Source organism: Dermacentor variabilis, chromosome 2 (genome assembly GCF_050947875.1).
Source record: "Dermacentor variabilis isolate Ectoservices chromosome 2, ASM5094787v1, whole genome shotgun sequence".
Classification (NCBI taxonomy): Eukaryota; Metazoa; Arthropoda; class Arachnida; order Ixodida; family Ixodidae; genus Dermacentor; species Dermacentor variabilis.
In genome coordinates, this window is record NC_134569.1 from 118,363,891 (window position 1) to 118,380,101 (window position 16,211).

Below are 16,211 nucleotides of genomic sequence, written 5' to 3' on the forward strand. Positions count from 1 at the left end.
TTGGAACTCTATGGAGAGGCAAACACTCTGTCTTTCTTTATCTTGTTTCCATATCACGCTGTCACTGGAAATACACAATGGACATGGATAATCAGTATAGAGTGAGGCCCTAAGTGTTATGCACGGGGACATATGAAATGCCTTATAGTTTTACACCGTGGCAGCTGCACTGTGCGACCTCTGGAATATCGTGGACAAAAGATCAAAAGGGAAATTTTGAATAAGAACAACAGCATCTGAAAGCCTTGCTCGAGGCGTACGACATACTAGTATGTTTCGTAGAAAATTTATTCGTGATTTACTTTTAACTTGTATTTGAATTTATTTGTTAGCGTTCAATTTGACCACGATGGTAGCTGAAGGGACATTGATTCTGCAGGCAAGCCGTCCTTCAGTACCATGAGGAGGGTAACATGACGTCATCGCGTTGTATTAATATCTTTATTTATTGAAAATTGTTGAGTAGTAGAAGGGAAAGCTTCCTTAGAGAAATCTGTATTTTATTTGTTCCCCAGAGATGTGATAATTGGAAAAAACGCGTCATATTTAAGAAAACACAGTGGTACTTCTCAACAGGACGAATACATCACGCGATTAACATTCACTGCGGCGGCAGTGGTGGAGCGCCATCATAATTGTGAGTCGCCGAAGTCGCTGTCCTCATTTACGAGCACACCAGATTTGAAAACAGAAATTACCTTCAACATGCATTGTCGCGAGTCATTTTTGTTTCACAGCAGCATTACCCTCCAGATATTTTGCCTCTCTGAACGGTATGAATCCTATGGTGCCGTAAGCGATTTGTCATTTATTCCAAATAGAGATTAGTTTTTAGCCTTATGGTGGCGACAGCTGCTACTTTCTTTTCTTTTTTTTTTTTGTGAGAAATGCGCTAGATGAGTGTCAATAACTTGAGATAGAACCAAAATACCTTAAACAACACTTATGCATTAAAACATACACACACATAAACACACACAAAAGCTTTAGCGGTTTGCACTACGTCCCAACTTCGCAAAAGCCCTCCTCGTGGTCACACCTTTCGTCGCACATTCTTTTCGTAAGAAAATAAAAACATAAGATAAGTCAGCCGCAAAACGTTCCCCGCCTTTAACAACCCACCACTGGCCAACTCTTCGGCTCACTCCTTTTGTCGTCGAGCCTCTGCAGCTACTTTCCCTCGAAGCTCTGGTGCTTGTTCCCTTCGGGCGCGCAACAGCGTGCTCCAGCGCGTATCTCTTCCCCCCGGGGCGCGACAAAACGAAGGCGGCGTAGGCGGGAGAGGGGCACCTGGTCCATGCCAGCAGCGTGCCGTGGGGGGAAGACGCCCCTCCGGTGCGCGCGGGAGAAGCGCACCCGCGCGCTCCAGCGCCCTCGCGCACCGGGCCGCTGCGCGCGACCAATGGGAGGCGGCGCGGGACGGGACGGCGGCCCCATTCGAAGCGGCCGGAGAAGAGCGTCCGCGGCCGCAGTATGAGGAGCGCGCCGAGAGCGCGGCACGCCGCTTGTCTCCTGTGAATGGGGGCCCCCACGGCGCTCGTGTCCGGCGGCGGGCCGCCGCTGCCGGCCCTGCTGCTTGTCCTGGCGCTGGCGGCCACGGCAGCCGCGAGGGCCGCTTCCTCGTCGGCCTTCCTGAGCTCCATGTTCGCCGCGCAGACGCAGCAGGACCCGTGCTTCGACGAAATGAACAACCCGCGCCGGTGCATCCCGGACTTCGTGAACGCCGCGTTCGGCAAGGAGGTGCGCGTCAGCTCCGAGTGCGGCAACCCGCCGTCGCGCTACTGCGCCACGGCCACCGACGAGAAGGGCGAGATCGTGCGCAACTGCCAGATCTGCGACGCCGGCAACCCGAAGCGCCGGCACCCGGCCGCCTACCTGACCGACCTGAACAACCCGAACAACGTCACCTGCTGGATGTCCGAGCCGTTCCAGCAGCCGCTGCACAACGTGTCCCTGGTGCTCAGCCTGGGCAAGAAGTACGAGCTGACCTACGTGAGCCTGCAGTTCTGCGGCGCCAAGCCGGACTCCCTGGCCATCTACAAGAGCACCGACCACGGCCGCTCGTGGCAGCCGTTCCAGTTCTACTCGTCGCAGTGCCGCAAGATGTACGGCCGCCCCAACCGCGCGTTGATCACGAAGGCCAACGAGCAGGAGCCGCTCTGCAGCGACCCCCAGTCGAGCACCGAGCAGCTCTCCGGCGCTCGCATCGCCTTCTCGACGCTCGAAGGGCGCCCGTCGGCCTACGAGTTCGACAGCAGCCCCGTGCTGCAGGAGTGGGTCACTGCCACCGACGTCAAGGTGGTCTTCAACCGGCTCACCAACTGGGCGCTGCCGGAGCCCGCCTCGGCCGACAACGAGACGCTGGTGCCGGCGCGCGACGCCTCCTACTACTACGCCGTGTCCGACTTCGCCGTGGGCGGCCGCTGCAAGTGCAACGGCCACGGCTCGCGCTGCGTCCAGAACAGGGACGGCCAGCTGGCCTGCGAGTGCAAGCACCACACCGCGGGCCGCGACTGCGAGAAGTGCAAGCCCTTCTACTACGACCGGCCCTGGGGGAGGGCCACGGCGCACGACGCCCACGAGTGCGTCCGTAAGTACACGCAACAGCACGGTTTCACCCGAAGCGCTTTTTCCCGCCACATTTTCTTTACATGTAAATGTGTCCTTGCCCTTCAACCCCCACCGATAAGAGCTGCATGAAGTTTGAACTGTTGAATATCTGTGTGCGAGTTATCGTGATTCCCTTCATTGACATGGGAGTTCTTCCTGAAGAGTTCTTCCGAGGTGTGAGCAAAATGTGGCTGAAGAATGTAAAGTCGTCATCTTGGCACACTGCGACGTATGCCGTGAATGAGGGATGAACAACACAAACATGCACGCGAAGCGCGCGATATGCATGAACGGACACTGTCTTATAACCTTCCTAAGGTTCACAGGGCCGTTCTCTCTCCTAGGCCAATCGAAAACAACAACATAACGTAAGCCAGTGGATGGGTGCTCTGCTTGTGCTTTAACTGCAGCACTGCCCAGTCAGTGTTGAACAGGCCACCAATCCGCACAATGTTTATGCAGCGACGGGAAACACTTTTGCTTCTTTCGCGTATGCCTACAGGGGCACGTATTTGCAAGCAACATGCACGTTCGTTGCGCTTGATTATCCGCTTCCGCTCATTGTCGACGGGGCGTGTCCTATAGTATTACAGGGTGTCTTATTGTACACTTCCATGCTTGCAACTTTAAAGATTATTACATAAGCGATGTTTGGAAAATTGAAACTTTATAAACAATATACAATAAGGATTCTTGTCAGTGACGTCGCAGCAACTGCTGAACAGTTACGCTTTACATTAATGCTGCATATTAAGTTAATAAGCTGCTATGTTGAAAACAATAATAGTCACCGTGTTATTAACATAACTGTAGGAACTTGTTCTTCTTTTACTGCCGATGCTAGAACTGTCTTTTTCTGTGGACCCAAACGCACAAATTAAACGCGAGCCTTTTTTTGTGCACTCTACTGGATATCTTTAGGACAAGCCAGACATGTCTGAGCCAGAAACCCGGGTCCAGGCTGCCCACGTCCGAATTGATAGTAAATAGACAGGGTAGTTTAGTTTTTAACGCTAATTACAGTTGTCGGACGCGCGTTACAGTCACAGTATATATAATACAGTATATACAGTATATAGTGCACTATACATACAGTACAGTATGTACAGTATACAGTCACATAGCTGTGTATACGAAGCTATGTCACTAGTCTTTTAATTTTGTCACCTAACATTTAGTTATTATTTACTTCTTCAGACTTCTCTTGTCTTACGTCAGAGCTGCTTGTCGTCAGTCTGGCACACTCGAGTCATAAAATGCTTCCGTTTTTCTCATTCGTTGTAGAAAATTTAGACAGCATTTGATATGCTTGGAAAGCACAGTGAAAAGTCCGAAATACCTATAAGGACATTTAATGACTTAAATTAAAAGGAATATTCCAATCTGGGCTGGGAAATGACGTCAATACATGTATAATGAATTTAGAACTGACCGAGCCTTTATTTCCCGTGTTTTAACACAAAAACCTCGAGTATACTTTAGGAATACAAATGAGCATCAGTGATTATAATTGAAAATGGACTTATTATTTCTGCGCCCACACAAGCATTTCAATCTTCGCCGTTATCAAATGTAGGCGCGATCACAAAACCTGCCACGTTTCTTTCACGATCCGTCTTGCAGGCGTCTTGCACGTTGATTACAAACACTAAAGAATTATCGCTTAAAGCGCGACTAATGGCTTTGTGACACTTGCGAGAAATGGATCACCTTCATTCATCTTGTTCTGACAGCTTGGCATCAAGTATGTAAGCGAAGGCGGCATAGCTGCGAATAGCTGGAAGCTTCGACCATAATTAGATAAGCCTGTGGCAAATATTAAAGCTCATTAAAGGAACACAAATCCTATTAAGAAACGTTTATTCGTAATGTGAGCAGCTTGTACGCGTTTCGTGACTATGAACGTGCCACTGAACAAGCAATAAAGCGCCTGCAAAAATAAGCTGCGCCTGGTAGCAGAACCGGATTGGATTGGATTGGAAAAACTTTAATAAAAGTCCTGCAGGACGCACGTCAACGCGCAGTGGGCGTCTCCCACGCAGGGACCGACAGGGAGTACCTGGACCCAATAGTATTTCCGTGTGCCCGAATTCTCGTGTCTAAATTGCGTGTGGCTTTGAACGAACGCGCCAAAAGATATAATAATAAATGGCGGGAAAGAGCTAACGGAAATGAAGGAGTCCCAATACATTTAATCGAGTAAAGGTCCTAGATACAGAGCCAAATGACACCGTAGTAAGGAACGTTCGGAAAAAATTAGGAACATTAGCTGCTTTTCATCGTCTAAAGTATCTAGTAAGTGTATAGCAGGGAAAGTTTGCGATTATTGACGTGTTTTATTAAAGGAAAAATGTTTATTTTGGCTTCTGTGTACGCTGGGTTTGTATGATTTATCTTTCCTAATTGGTTACGGTTACTTGTCCCGCAGCGGCAGCATTCGTACTGAGAAATCGTTGTCCTATGAGACGGAGCTTTGCTATTAGTTTGACTTTATTACGTTCGAAATTTGAATTCGCTCAAGTATAAGCAAGGTGCAAGGTTTCATCATTGTCGAATTATTCCTATACGCATATACGACGTACGCTCACCGCCTACTACACCAACTTCAGCCTTCGTTCAGAACGCAGGCCGGCGCAGCTTCTGTTAATGTATCCTACTCGTGCAACGTAATATAACATCAAGGAATAAGCAGCGCACTTCCAATATGATGAGCAACAGTAAATCGCTCCCAAGTGATCCATACTGTACATGTTACCTGTTTCTCAACTCTTCATTCCCTAATAGTAGCACTATACATGACTACATGTAGCTATTCTTACATGTAGCTATTCTTTCCAAGAACCGGCATTCTCTCATTCGCTGTCATTTGTGTACGATGAAGCTTCTAGCCAGCACCTTCTACGATATTTTTTTATTGAATCTGCTACAGGATGTGTAGTGAAAAGAAAAGAGTCAAACTGTCTCTGTCAGTGCCCAAACCGCACAGACTGCTTCCGTGAAGTCGCGGGACACGGTTATGTGCGCCGTCCGTAACGATAAATCACTCACTACCGCGCTTCCTCGTCGCGTATATAAGAGACGACCGTTTTTGCCCCGCGAACATTTGTTTCTGCAGGGGCAACGTTTTATGACTTGCTACTGGGAGTCAGAAATATGAGTCACAAACCGCGGTGCCATCATCGCAAGTGGCTTTTATTTTATTTTCCTTCTTCATCATTTGCTTTCTTTCTTGTGTGTGTGTCTGTTTATCTCTTTTTTTTTTCACGTTTCTATTCGCACGCACCAGAACATCGTCGCAGTTCTCTGCTGTTTCTGTGCAGATAACGAATAGTATATATGGTGCCAAGTTTACGAGCAACAGCAGCAGCTCGCATTGTCTCTTTCGGGCAGAAGCACTCGTAAGTCAGCGACGCCGGGACGAAACTGCGAACCCGTTGCGAAGTTTCCTTTTCTTTTTTTTTTTTCGGTGCGGGCGACATTGTCGGACATCTCCCATAAGCTATAACTATACGGGCGGCGCCGAACATTGCTCCTTCTCCGACAGCTCGCGCCCTTTTACGTTTCATAACTCAACAGGGAAAAACGGTCATTACAGGCTGTCCACGGTGTCAGCTATAACGGCATGTACGCAAGGTGATGTGCAGACCCGGAGAGACTTGAACGCCGTGAGGCGAAGCACAGGTACTCGGGATTTGCAACTATCAGTGGCTAAAGGCTGAAGAAATCTTGTCTGCTTGCTTTCTTTATGTCCCTGCTTAGAGGCCGGCCCATGACTGGCTGCACAAATCACGCTTCTTTTTTTGTTTGCTTCGTTTTCAGGGGGTATCGCTAATCGGTTGAATATGTTTGTCACTTCTTATTTACTGTCCTATCTGCAGTAAGAAACGAAGAAATTTATGCACGCTATACAAGGGCGAACACTGAGAATCGAGCGTGCGTCGTATGTTAGAGGTGATGATGCAAAACATGCATTAAACAATATGGAACCAGAACAAAAGAAATGGAAACGAAGATGGGAAAGGAAAGGTCGCAAGTGACTTGAAAAGTTCTAAAGAATTATTAATTTCGCAGTTCATCACGTTTTCAGAGAACCATAATGTTGACGAAGAAAATGAGCGTTAAGATTGTGCAATAGCTAGGTGCACACGGTATTCGCGCTTTTCGCGCTTCAAGTACGAGTAAAGACCGCTAAACCTTTCTCGTTTATTTTATTTTCTCTTTGTCCGTGTATTCCCATAGGGAGCTACTGCTACTCTTCTGATCATGCTACAGCAACAACTCGCCCTCCTTTAGAACACTCGGAATTTCGCGGCACCCGCTATTATATATGTCCGTCCATAAACGCTGCTTCGATTATCACCGCTCCGAACACGCATGTGCGACAACAGGGGGGAGAGGCTCCCCATTCACTGTCATCTGTTCGTCTTCTCTTCTGCGGCGGCACCGAGCGTTTACATTCAAGCCGCGTGCTTGCAGGCGCGGGGACTTACGGAGACATCACTCTTACATCTAACCTGTCTTTCTCTCTCCCTTCCCCACCACACACAAAACACTCACACGCGCAGACACCGACAGAAAGAGAGAGAACGTAGCCCGGTTCGAGCAACCGGCCGGCAGCCCGGCCCAAAAGAACAACCTCGCCACGGCCTTGTCGGTCCGGCATTGGAGTACACAGACGCGCGGTATACCCAGGCACGCGGGGCGTAAGCCGGTTTCGCGCACCTAAAAAACGCCGTCGAAGAGCTCCGCACACTCACGCACCGCTGTGCGATGCGCACTAAGCAATTGAGCAGCGGCCGAACCAACCGAGTGGCCGGGCATTTAATGATACTGTCGTGGTTAGCTCCCCCCCCCCCAACCCCGCGGTTCTTTCCTTTTCTCCCTCGACCACTTTCTTTCCACCGAACTTTCGAACGCTTTCTTTCTTTCTTTCTTTCTTCTCGAGTCTCCAGTTCATGCTGGTATACGTACCCACCTGCAAGAGCGCTGCAAGCCGCCTTCCCGCCGGCCACTTATCCAGGAGGGAGCCGCTCGTAGTGCCTTAAATATCTACTCGGCTTAAGCGGGAGGGAGGTGCCGTTTTCATCTGTTTCCAGGGAGGAGAAGTGCATCGGTGAGAGAGAGAGAGAGATCCAAAGTTACGCTACACGAGTACGTTTTGCACGGTTTGTTTCCTAACGACGACCACGACGCTGGATTGTTGCCCTCGGCAGCGCGTTCAACGCGAGCGTAGGCAGGGAAGCCCGGCGTTCTTCGCGGAGCACAATGACGGACTCGGAAAAGATTAATGGTCCACGCCGCTCATGTTGTTGTTCTCGCCGAGCCGTTGCTTCCACGCAATGTCTGAATGGTAAAGCCAAGCAGGCGTATACGCTAACGGGTGATGCGTGGGGGGTCGTGTGGTCCTTCGCAATTTCACGCGCGCGCACGAGTGAATGAAGGGCTGTGTGATTATACGTGCGAGATGTTCTGACTTCTTTAGGGATGCCTAAAAAGAGGAGCTGGCTGCGATACGAGTTGGCGTTTAGCCGAGCAGGATTCGTTCACAGGGGCGAGTACGTCCGCGTGCAATTCGTCCACGTGCACTTGGCGTGGGATGACGGCAACGGAAATTCGGTCCTGGCAAGAACAAAACATTACAAAAAAAAAAAGTGATGCCCTCTGGCGAGTTCAAGACTCGCACACAAAGTAAGAAATAAAGAAAGGGAGAAAAAAGGGGACATATCCTATTCCGAGCTATGTGTACGCATTAGCACGTGAAGTTCTTTAAACGCGTTGGTCTACGTGTATCACGTATGTGACTGCTTTGTGAGTACGGCGTCCTTACAATATTCCCCATTTGCATCCCCTATGATGTCACCCGTCCACATACATACATACATACATACATACATACATACATACATACATACATACATACATACATACATACATACATACATACATACATACATACATACATACATACATACATACATACCATCACGGAAAATGCGAAGTGATCGGTTTCTCGCTTCAAAACGACTCGACTCCCTGTCGACTTCAAAGGACGGAAGGCGCCGCAGGCTCGCCGCCTCCCCCGCAGTGGGCGGCTTCTTCACCGGCAGCAGCGATGCCTCCGGAAGGAGGATCGAACAAAGACGCGATTCAGGTGCACGCTGTCGGCGGCGGCCCCGTCAAGGCCGGCGCGTCCCCGCAGCAGCCAGCGATGAGTCAGCCTGCGAGGAACGGGAGAAGCGGCGCACAAGAGCCGCGTGCGGCGATTCACCACCTCGCGACGCTGCCCCGTGGGACTCGGGAGGAGAGGACTTCAACCTCGAAATTGCTCTCCCGCCTCACTCGCTGTCTAGCGGTGGCCCGGTGTCGTCGTTTTTTTTTTTTTTTTCCCAGACGCGCGGCCGTCGCTGCGAAAGCGCGTCCAAACGCGCTTTCGCAGGTTCGCGGTGGCAGAGCGTCCGGGCGCTCTGCCACCGTTTTGGAGAATCGCCAGCCGGGTCGCGGGCGTGCGGCGCTCTCGCGAGCTCGCCGACCGGCTTAACGCCTGGCACTGATTATAAACATAGGGAGACGCCGGCTTTGTGACGACTCGGATCGCTGTTGCCGCATTCACTTGTCACCTGTAATGCCTAGTTCGTTCGTTTTTGAACCTCATTCTCGATGCCCGTGTCACTCTCAGCTGATTATTGTGCCCTCGTCCGTTTCCTCGATCGTGTACGTAGAAATGCCGGAAATTCTTTGGGCTGGAAGCTACGTTGCTGACAACGAATTTATTTACAGTTGTCCTGTATACATTCTAGAGATATCGGCTTGATTTGGGGGGGGGGGGGGGGGGAGGTGGATTCTTCGTGCTGTTTCGTGTTCGCTATCATACGAGGCTGCAAAGGCATTAACCGTTGCTTCATTTTCCGCCATCACGTTCAATTTCTTTGGATCTCTGGTGAAACTGGCACAAATGGAAACGAGGCATAGCCGACCGAATACTGGCTGCTGCTCACTGCTCGACACTGGTCACCCACCTGGAATTCGTCCTATTTGACCGCGTGAGAAAGAGGATACCTTCTAACTTCCAATACTGTGACGCACCAGAGGTTCCTATACGGAGAAACACGTCATGGTCTCTATCCGTAATATATAGAATAGTGCGGCCATTTACGCGAGAAGTTGAAACAATTTTTCAGACGTACTTCTTTTATAACCAGAATGTACTTTACATGCCCATGCCCTGCCAAGCACGGATGCGCTCTCACAGCCCTTCGGGATTTCCTTGTGATCAGCAGTCTATAATTAATTTGATTTGTATACATTTCATTTGCTATGCGCTACACTTTGCTGCGAAATATACGCACATGAACAATGCGACATTCGTGCGTGCTTGCGTGCGTGTGTTACACAAGAAAAATATATTGTTCGTCAGTAGAACGTATATAGCTACATCGCGTTGGCTTAATGTAATATCACAGCAATATTGGGTAACTTCTGTCGAAACAGTCTGCAATCGGCCTTTTTATTTATCGAGTGGGTTTATAAACATAATAGATAGGGGGGCTACTTAGCCCGTGGCCTGCCCGTACATACGATCTTATATAACCCCAGAAGAAAGCACGTGGCTAACAGTAACACGTAAAAACCTCACTTGGCACAGCGTCACCTGTTACGTGCTTATGCGAGTGACTCGGAAGCAGAAACAAATAAGGTTGCTTTGAAGCTACGAATACATCAGTACGCCACTGGTCCAGCTATGCCACACAGTTGCACTCTTACGTTGGATGCGTCGAAGAGGGAAGTTTCCGTAAAGGCACCTAGAGCCGCACTGTACGGGCCCTGCCATATGGTTCCCCCATACATCATGCTATACGCTACCTGAAATGATGACGTGCACGCATCGTTTGCTGGCTGCTACATGGCACTATCGTTGCCGGGCCGCAGGCTTCATAACTCAGGAGTTACGCGGAGGAACACAGCGACACACTAAAACAAAAGCAAACGGAGAAAGACAAACAGGCAATTGTGAAACTCTAGCGCCAGTGCCGACGGTTAAAGAAAGAAAGAGAGAGAGAAAGAAAGAAAGGAAGAAAGAAAGGAAAAAAAAGGAAAGAACACGTATGCAAGTACATGTTGCACTTATACACACACGCTCATATATACACAAACACGCACGTACAAAACAAACGCACGCGAAGTGTGTATATCAGAGAGCCAACACGCGTGTACACATATCCGCTGCAGCCGGCTTGCGCAACGGGACACCCGCGCGTGCAGGTAAATCAGTAAGAGGACCGCGGCAGCTCCTGTAAACACAATCAGTGGTAATGAGCCACGTGCGGGACGACGCCGGCTTTGCGCCATAAGTCAGCTGGCCGCGACAACAACGGCACGTCGCCGAGGAAGCTCCATTTGCATGGACTGCGCGCCGCAGCCAGCGGCATCCTTGCGCGAGCGATGGCCGTACGAGAGCGCGTGCGTGTACGTGTGCTTGCTGCACTATACTATATAGTATATATAGAGGCACGACGTGCCGCACGCCCCCCTCCCCCCCTCGCCGTTCACCCTTCCTCTCAGCCTGCCCCCACGCGACGGCCTTAAATCCCCATCAGACTTTTCACGACGTCTTTGTTTGCTTTGTTGTGCGCACGGGAGGGAGACATTCATCAATTACGGCTGGCCCTCACGCGTGCATGCATGCACGCGCAACAGCGGATGCAGCCCAACTCTCGTACACTCGATGCATCGCCTCTTCTCTCACTTCCTCTCTCCGTCTTTCTCTCTCACCATCATTTTTTCCTGCACGCTGTCATGCGGAGTGGCGCTGTATCTCCCGCTTAGTCCATAGGTTGTACGAAGAGACTCGCTGCTTTGCTTCAGCAAGGTGCCTAAGTGTGGAACCTTTCGACTGCGTTAATGTTGCCCGTGGGCGGTGCAGCCTAGATGAGTGAAGTAACTGATTCTGATGGTCAATCCCTAAGCATTGTTTCTGTACCGCGAGCTGAGATCTAAAGAACAGATGCTATTCTTTAGAAAGTTATGTCGCGTCGTTTTCTTTTTCGGCTGAATAATATGGCAGCTTTTCTTAGTGAGCAAGACAGACATCACTCTTCTATCCAGGAACTGCGATGTCGACTTAGAGGCGTGAATTCATTCACGATCGAGTTTAGCTGTACTTCATCTTTTCTGATAGGAAAATAAGCTAGCTAGTTCACCAGTGTTAGCCATTGCTTATACATACCATTGCGTCATTGTGTATTTCTCTCTCTCTCTCTCTCTCTCTCTCTCTCTCTCTCTCTCTCTCTCTCTCTCTCTCTCTCTCTCTCTCTATTTCTGGCAGTTGCTCTGGAACGTGCATGCAGCAGTTAATGACATTGAGACAGCGAGTCTCAGCATATACCGAAGTACCGAATCAGTTCAGGATAAACGTGATCACCCCCTGCGTTTATTTATTTTATATGGACACAATAAAAGTTTTATCTTTCTCTCCCTCTCTCAAGCTAAGCATATTATACGTCGTATCAGTATATTTTAGAAGAGTATAGCGTCATGCGAGAAAGTGCAAACTTAAGTGTTTACAAAATGAAATTAACGATAAAGAAGCCTCGGGAATAATTAAAACAAAATAAACAACTTTGTATAGAAAGAAATAGAAACGAGAGAAAGGAACTTCGCACTGCAGAGAGAACGCGTGTCGCTCAAGAGGATTCAAAGCCTGCCTCCCCTAACGAGAACTTGTCGCTGTGCTATACCATAATTTGCGCATGCACAACTACACTTTAGAACGCCGAGCAAAACTTTATTTTTTTTTTTTTTTGCTTTTACTCGAAGCCGATTGCTACATTGCGTATCGTTCCCATATCAGCGGAGTCATCCCTTCCTTCCGTTTAGATCTGCATTATGACTGCTCGTACGACCTAATGATTTCTCTCGGGCAGTTTCGCAGTGCGACCGTCTGCACGCATCCGGCAGCAGACGTCGCTTGCGCGCGCATACACATATATAGCTAACGCATATAGCTCGCCGAAAAGTGCACGCCGTACGCGGCCGTAAAAGAAGTCACTGCACTCCGCTCTCGCCGTTTCCCACGTGCGCACCCCCATAGTGCCGAGCCGGCAGACGACGCGCCGCAGCGTACGATTCCGCAGCGGAAGTAAAACTGTCTCGCTGCACTGACGTATATAATATCCCTTTACGTGAAGCGAGCGCTCACTCTCGTGTAAGTACAGCGATACTCACGCACGCACATATATTACAGACGCACATATACGCTCACTATATAGTCGTCTCCGTGCGCACTGTATATACATAGTGTAGGCTCCCGATGGTTTCCTTTTATCTTGCTTTCGGACGCCAAGGCGCAAAGTATACGATAAGAAGAAGTGAAAGATTGAAGCGCGGGTCTTTCCCCGGGGCTGCGCCGACCGGCCGGATCCACGATTCCCGCGCAAGCCTGACTGAATCGCGAAAGAGATATAAAGTTTGTGTCCGTATGGAAGCAAATATCGACGGACTTCCTAGAAGAGCGAGTCTGTTATGTGGCTCTCCTATGCGCGCATGCGGGGGAATTTACGACTCCGACCATTCGGCAAACTGCGGCCGAATGAGCGACAAGCTTGCGCGAGATACAAGCCGCGCCGCCGTGTCGGTTGTGGCGGTGAGAAATGTATCCTACGCTGAGGCTGGGCAGCGCGGTCTCCGAAATTCTCGCTCGCGGCTTCCGTGCGCCGTTGCGGCAGGTCTTCTTGCTTCTGCTCCGTGCGTCCGGCTTGCGCTGTGCGCAGATTTGTATGCAAGTCGCGATACGAGGAATCTGACGGCGTGCGAGGCGCGCGCGAAGCGTAATACTGGCTGCGCAAGTGGGAAACGGTTAGACGCACAAGGCATGTATGACTCCGCCGGAGGATACACGTGTTAACATCTATCACGGCCCGTATTCGTAAACCTTATCTTACGTGGGAGCGTGTCCTGGCTGGCTGGTGCTCGGGTGCCCTGCACACGTGATGCAAACGGCATGATAACGAAACGCCACTTGCCCGGCGCTTACGTGGAAGAAGAGTTTTGCGAATGCAAGCCCAGAATGCTCGCACGTCAACGTGGTGTTACGAGAGTCATTTGTCTATATCAAATTACTTTTATAACTTGAACATGTCGACTTTATTTGAGTAGAACGAAGTCATTTATTTTGATTGAGAGAATTTCATATTCGTCTCATGCACAAATGTGTATGCGTGTGTGTGTGCGTGTGTGCTACATTGCAAAGGACAAATAACTGTAGACTTCAATTCTTCACTTTCGTGCCCTTTCGCAGTGGTGTGTTTTGAATCCTTTGTAGAAAGAAAGTACATTTATTATACAGGCATCACGAACATGTAGACGGAGCACCAACAGAACGACAATTGCAGTCAAGCCCGCATGTAACGAAACTACCCATAAAATGGTATTGATTCGTTATATCCAAGAATTCGTAATAGGGGAATTTTTTCTACATATGGCGACAGTGTGACGTAGGTCCATTATGAAAAGGCCAGTCAGTCCATGCAAGTTCATTCTACCATCGCGAACGCGCGCAAATCTTTTTTTTTTCTTCTTCTTAGCGGGAATAACGTTCACCTACAAGGGCATTGCTGCGAACAAACTGGCACGAGTCGTGCTGTGTAAATGACGCGTCCATCTCTGGTGGTTTTGCTTTCTTTTTCTTCGTCTATTAAGCCAAAACACACTGACATAATGACAGCCGTCTCATAGTGGCCAATTGGGCGAGGCTGCTTGCAAGGGAGTGGAGAAGGGAATGAAATGGCCATCTTAGGGGGAAGAAAAGGAAGAAAAGTAAATGGGCAATGTACGGTGCGAAAGAAATGTGAGACGGGAGCTGCCTCGCACTGTAATATGAGCTCGCTCAAGTTCGTTGGGTGCCTGAGTATACTCCAGTGAGGCCTGAAACACAAATGGAGCGGCAAGTCGTTAAGACGGCTGTGAGAGCGAAATCTAAGACTTTTCCACATTCCGGAAACCACTAACGGCCCCGGGAGGGCTGTAAATGTGTTCGGTGATGACGGCGAATAACCAGGCTGCGCGTACGGCACAGGTACGCGAATGAGCCATGAAAGTTAACCTTCACATGCACATTTAAGCGTTTTCTCTGCTTAATCAATAAGCAGTTTTAATGTTATGGTGGTCATGCCATATATTTCTACATATTCAGAAAAAATGATGTAATAATGATGAAACAGCTGTGCGTTTTCTAGAGAAATGATTTTACATTGTTTGCAAGGTGTTTACGCCAAATTCAATGCTGGGCAGCTGTCGTACTTTTTTTTTATCGGCAACATAATGTTAAACTCTAGGAGAGTGTGTTGGGAGGCAAGTTGGTAAGGCATTATTTCGTGAACGATGGGGACGAGACACTAAGGTAGAAGAAGACGGGACAAACGCAGATTGCGTTCGTCCTGTCTTCCTCTAGCTCGGTATCTCGTCCCTAGCGCACTTGAAGTTCACGAAACAACTTTAAAGGGGATCGAGCGAGTGTAAAAAAATATTGCGATCATGTGTAATAAGCTTGTGGTTAAGTAAGGTCTACCAGTTTACTTATAAATCATTAACTTTAAGCAGTCGCACCGATTGCTCATTTGAAAACATCCAATGTTTAAAGACATGCTCATTTGCTTAAAACACTGAGTCTAGCCTAGCTTCCGAGGTAACGGTCTCCGGATCAGGCAGCAGAGCACTATGGTGATCCATGTAGAGTTTGCAGAGAGAGAGAGTGAGATCAGATGCAAAAGGGTGGTGATATTAACCGGAAGACAGACATCCAGTTTACCACTCCGCGCTGGGGAAGGGGTAAGGGACGACGGAAAACTCCAAAAAGAAAAGCACACGCAAGGAGAGAGAATGCGGAAATGCACGAAGAATCTTTTTTGGGAAAAATTATATGTGGAGCGCCTAGTTTACCGTCTACATTTTGTGTACTAAAATTTTGGAAGTGGTGCTAGTTCAGTCATAATACCCAGGAATGTTGTACATGCAACATGCATATGGTGGCTAGAAGCCACCATAACATGCATCTCATGCGAATTGCAACAAATTTCAGTTAGCGACGTCGAGAAAGTACGCCCTTCTAATAGCATGCTTATTTACGGCGCTTATTCGTAATTTTCCTGCTGCGTTATAGCGGTGTTTTAATCCTGACCAAAATTCTGTTTTAACGCAGCAAGGACGTTACGACTAAGAGCCGTAAATACTGATGTTAACAAAAGGGCATGCCCTCTCCATGGTGCTAACTGAAAATTTTTTTAAATTCTGGTGGCCTTCTTAAATATCAGTCTTTTTAAAATGATGGCTCCTGTGTTACTCAAGTGCACTGCGGTGAAGCTCGACAGATACACGAAGGGGTAATGTTCAAAATTCCTTTACCAGTGCTAATGAGAACGACCAGCGCTGGTGAGTTAATTATTGGCCCTGATTTCTATATGAACCCCTAACCTCATGGTTTAAAAGCTATGCAATGAAACTTTAGCTAACTATAGTGCCCTTATTTGGGATAACAAACACGTGTGTTGCAGAAATCACATTCCTTATTGGCGCCCGTTTAAGTTCTTTCTTTCAATGTTTATTTTAGA

At 48.7% G+C, this 16,211-nt stretch overlaps 1 protein-coding gene across 1 annotated transcript in view; it reads left to right on the top strand.

Moving 5' to 3' along the window:
• The first annotated feature begins 1,462 nt into the window (after window positions 1–1,462).
• LOC142572606 (netrin-1-like) overlaps window positions 1,463–16,211 on the top strand; it is a 196,074-nt gene continuing 181,325 nt past the window's right edge. Inside the window, exon 1 of the mRNA XM_075681828.1 lies at window positions 1,463–2,590. Within this exon, the coding sequence (XP_075537943.1) occupies window positions 1,519–2,590 (1,072 nt within the window). The 5' untranslated portion in view covers window positions 1,463–1,518. The remainder of the gene's footprint in view (window positions 2,591–16,211) is intronic.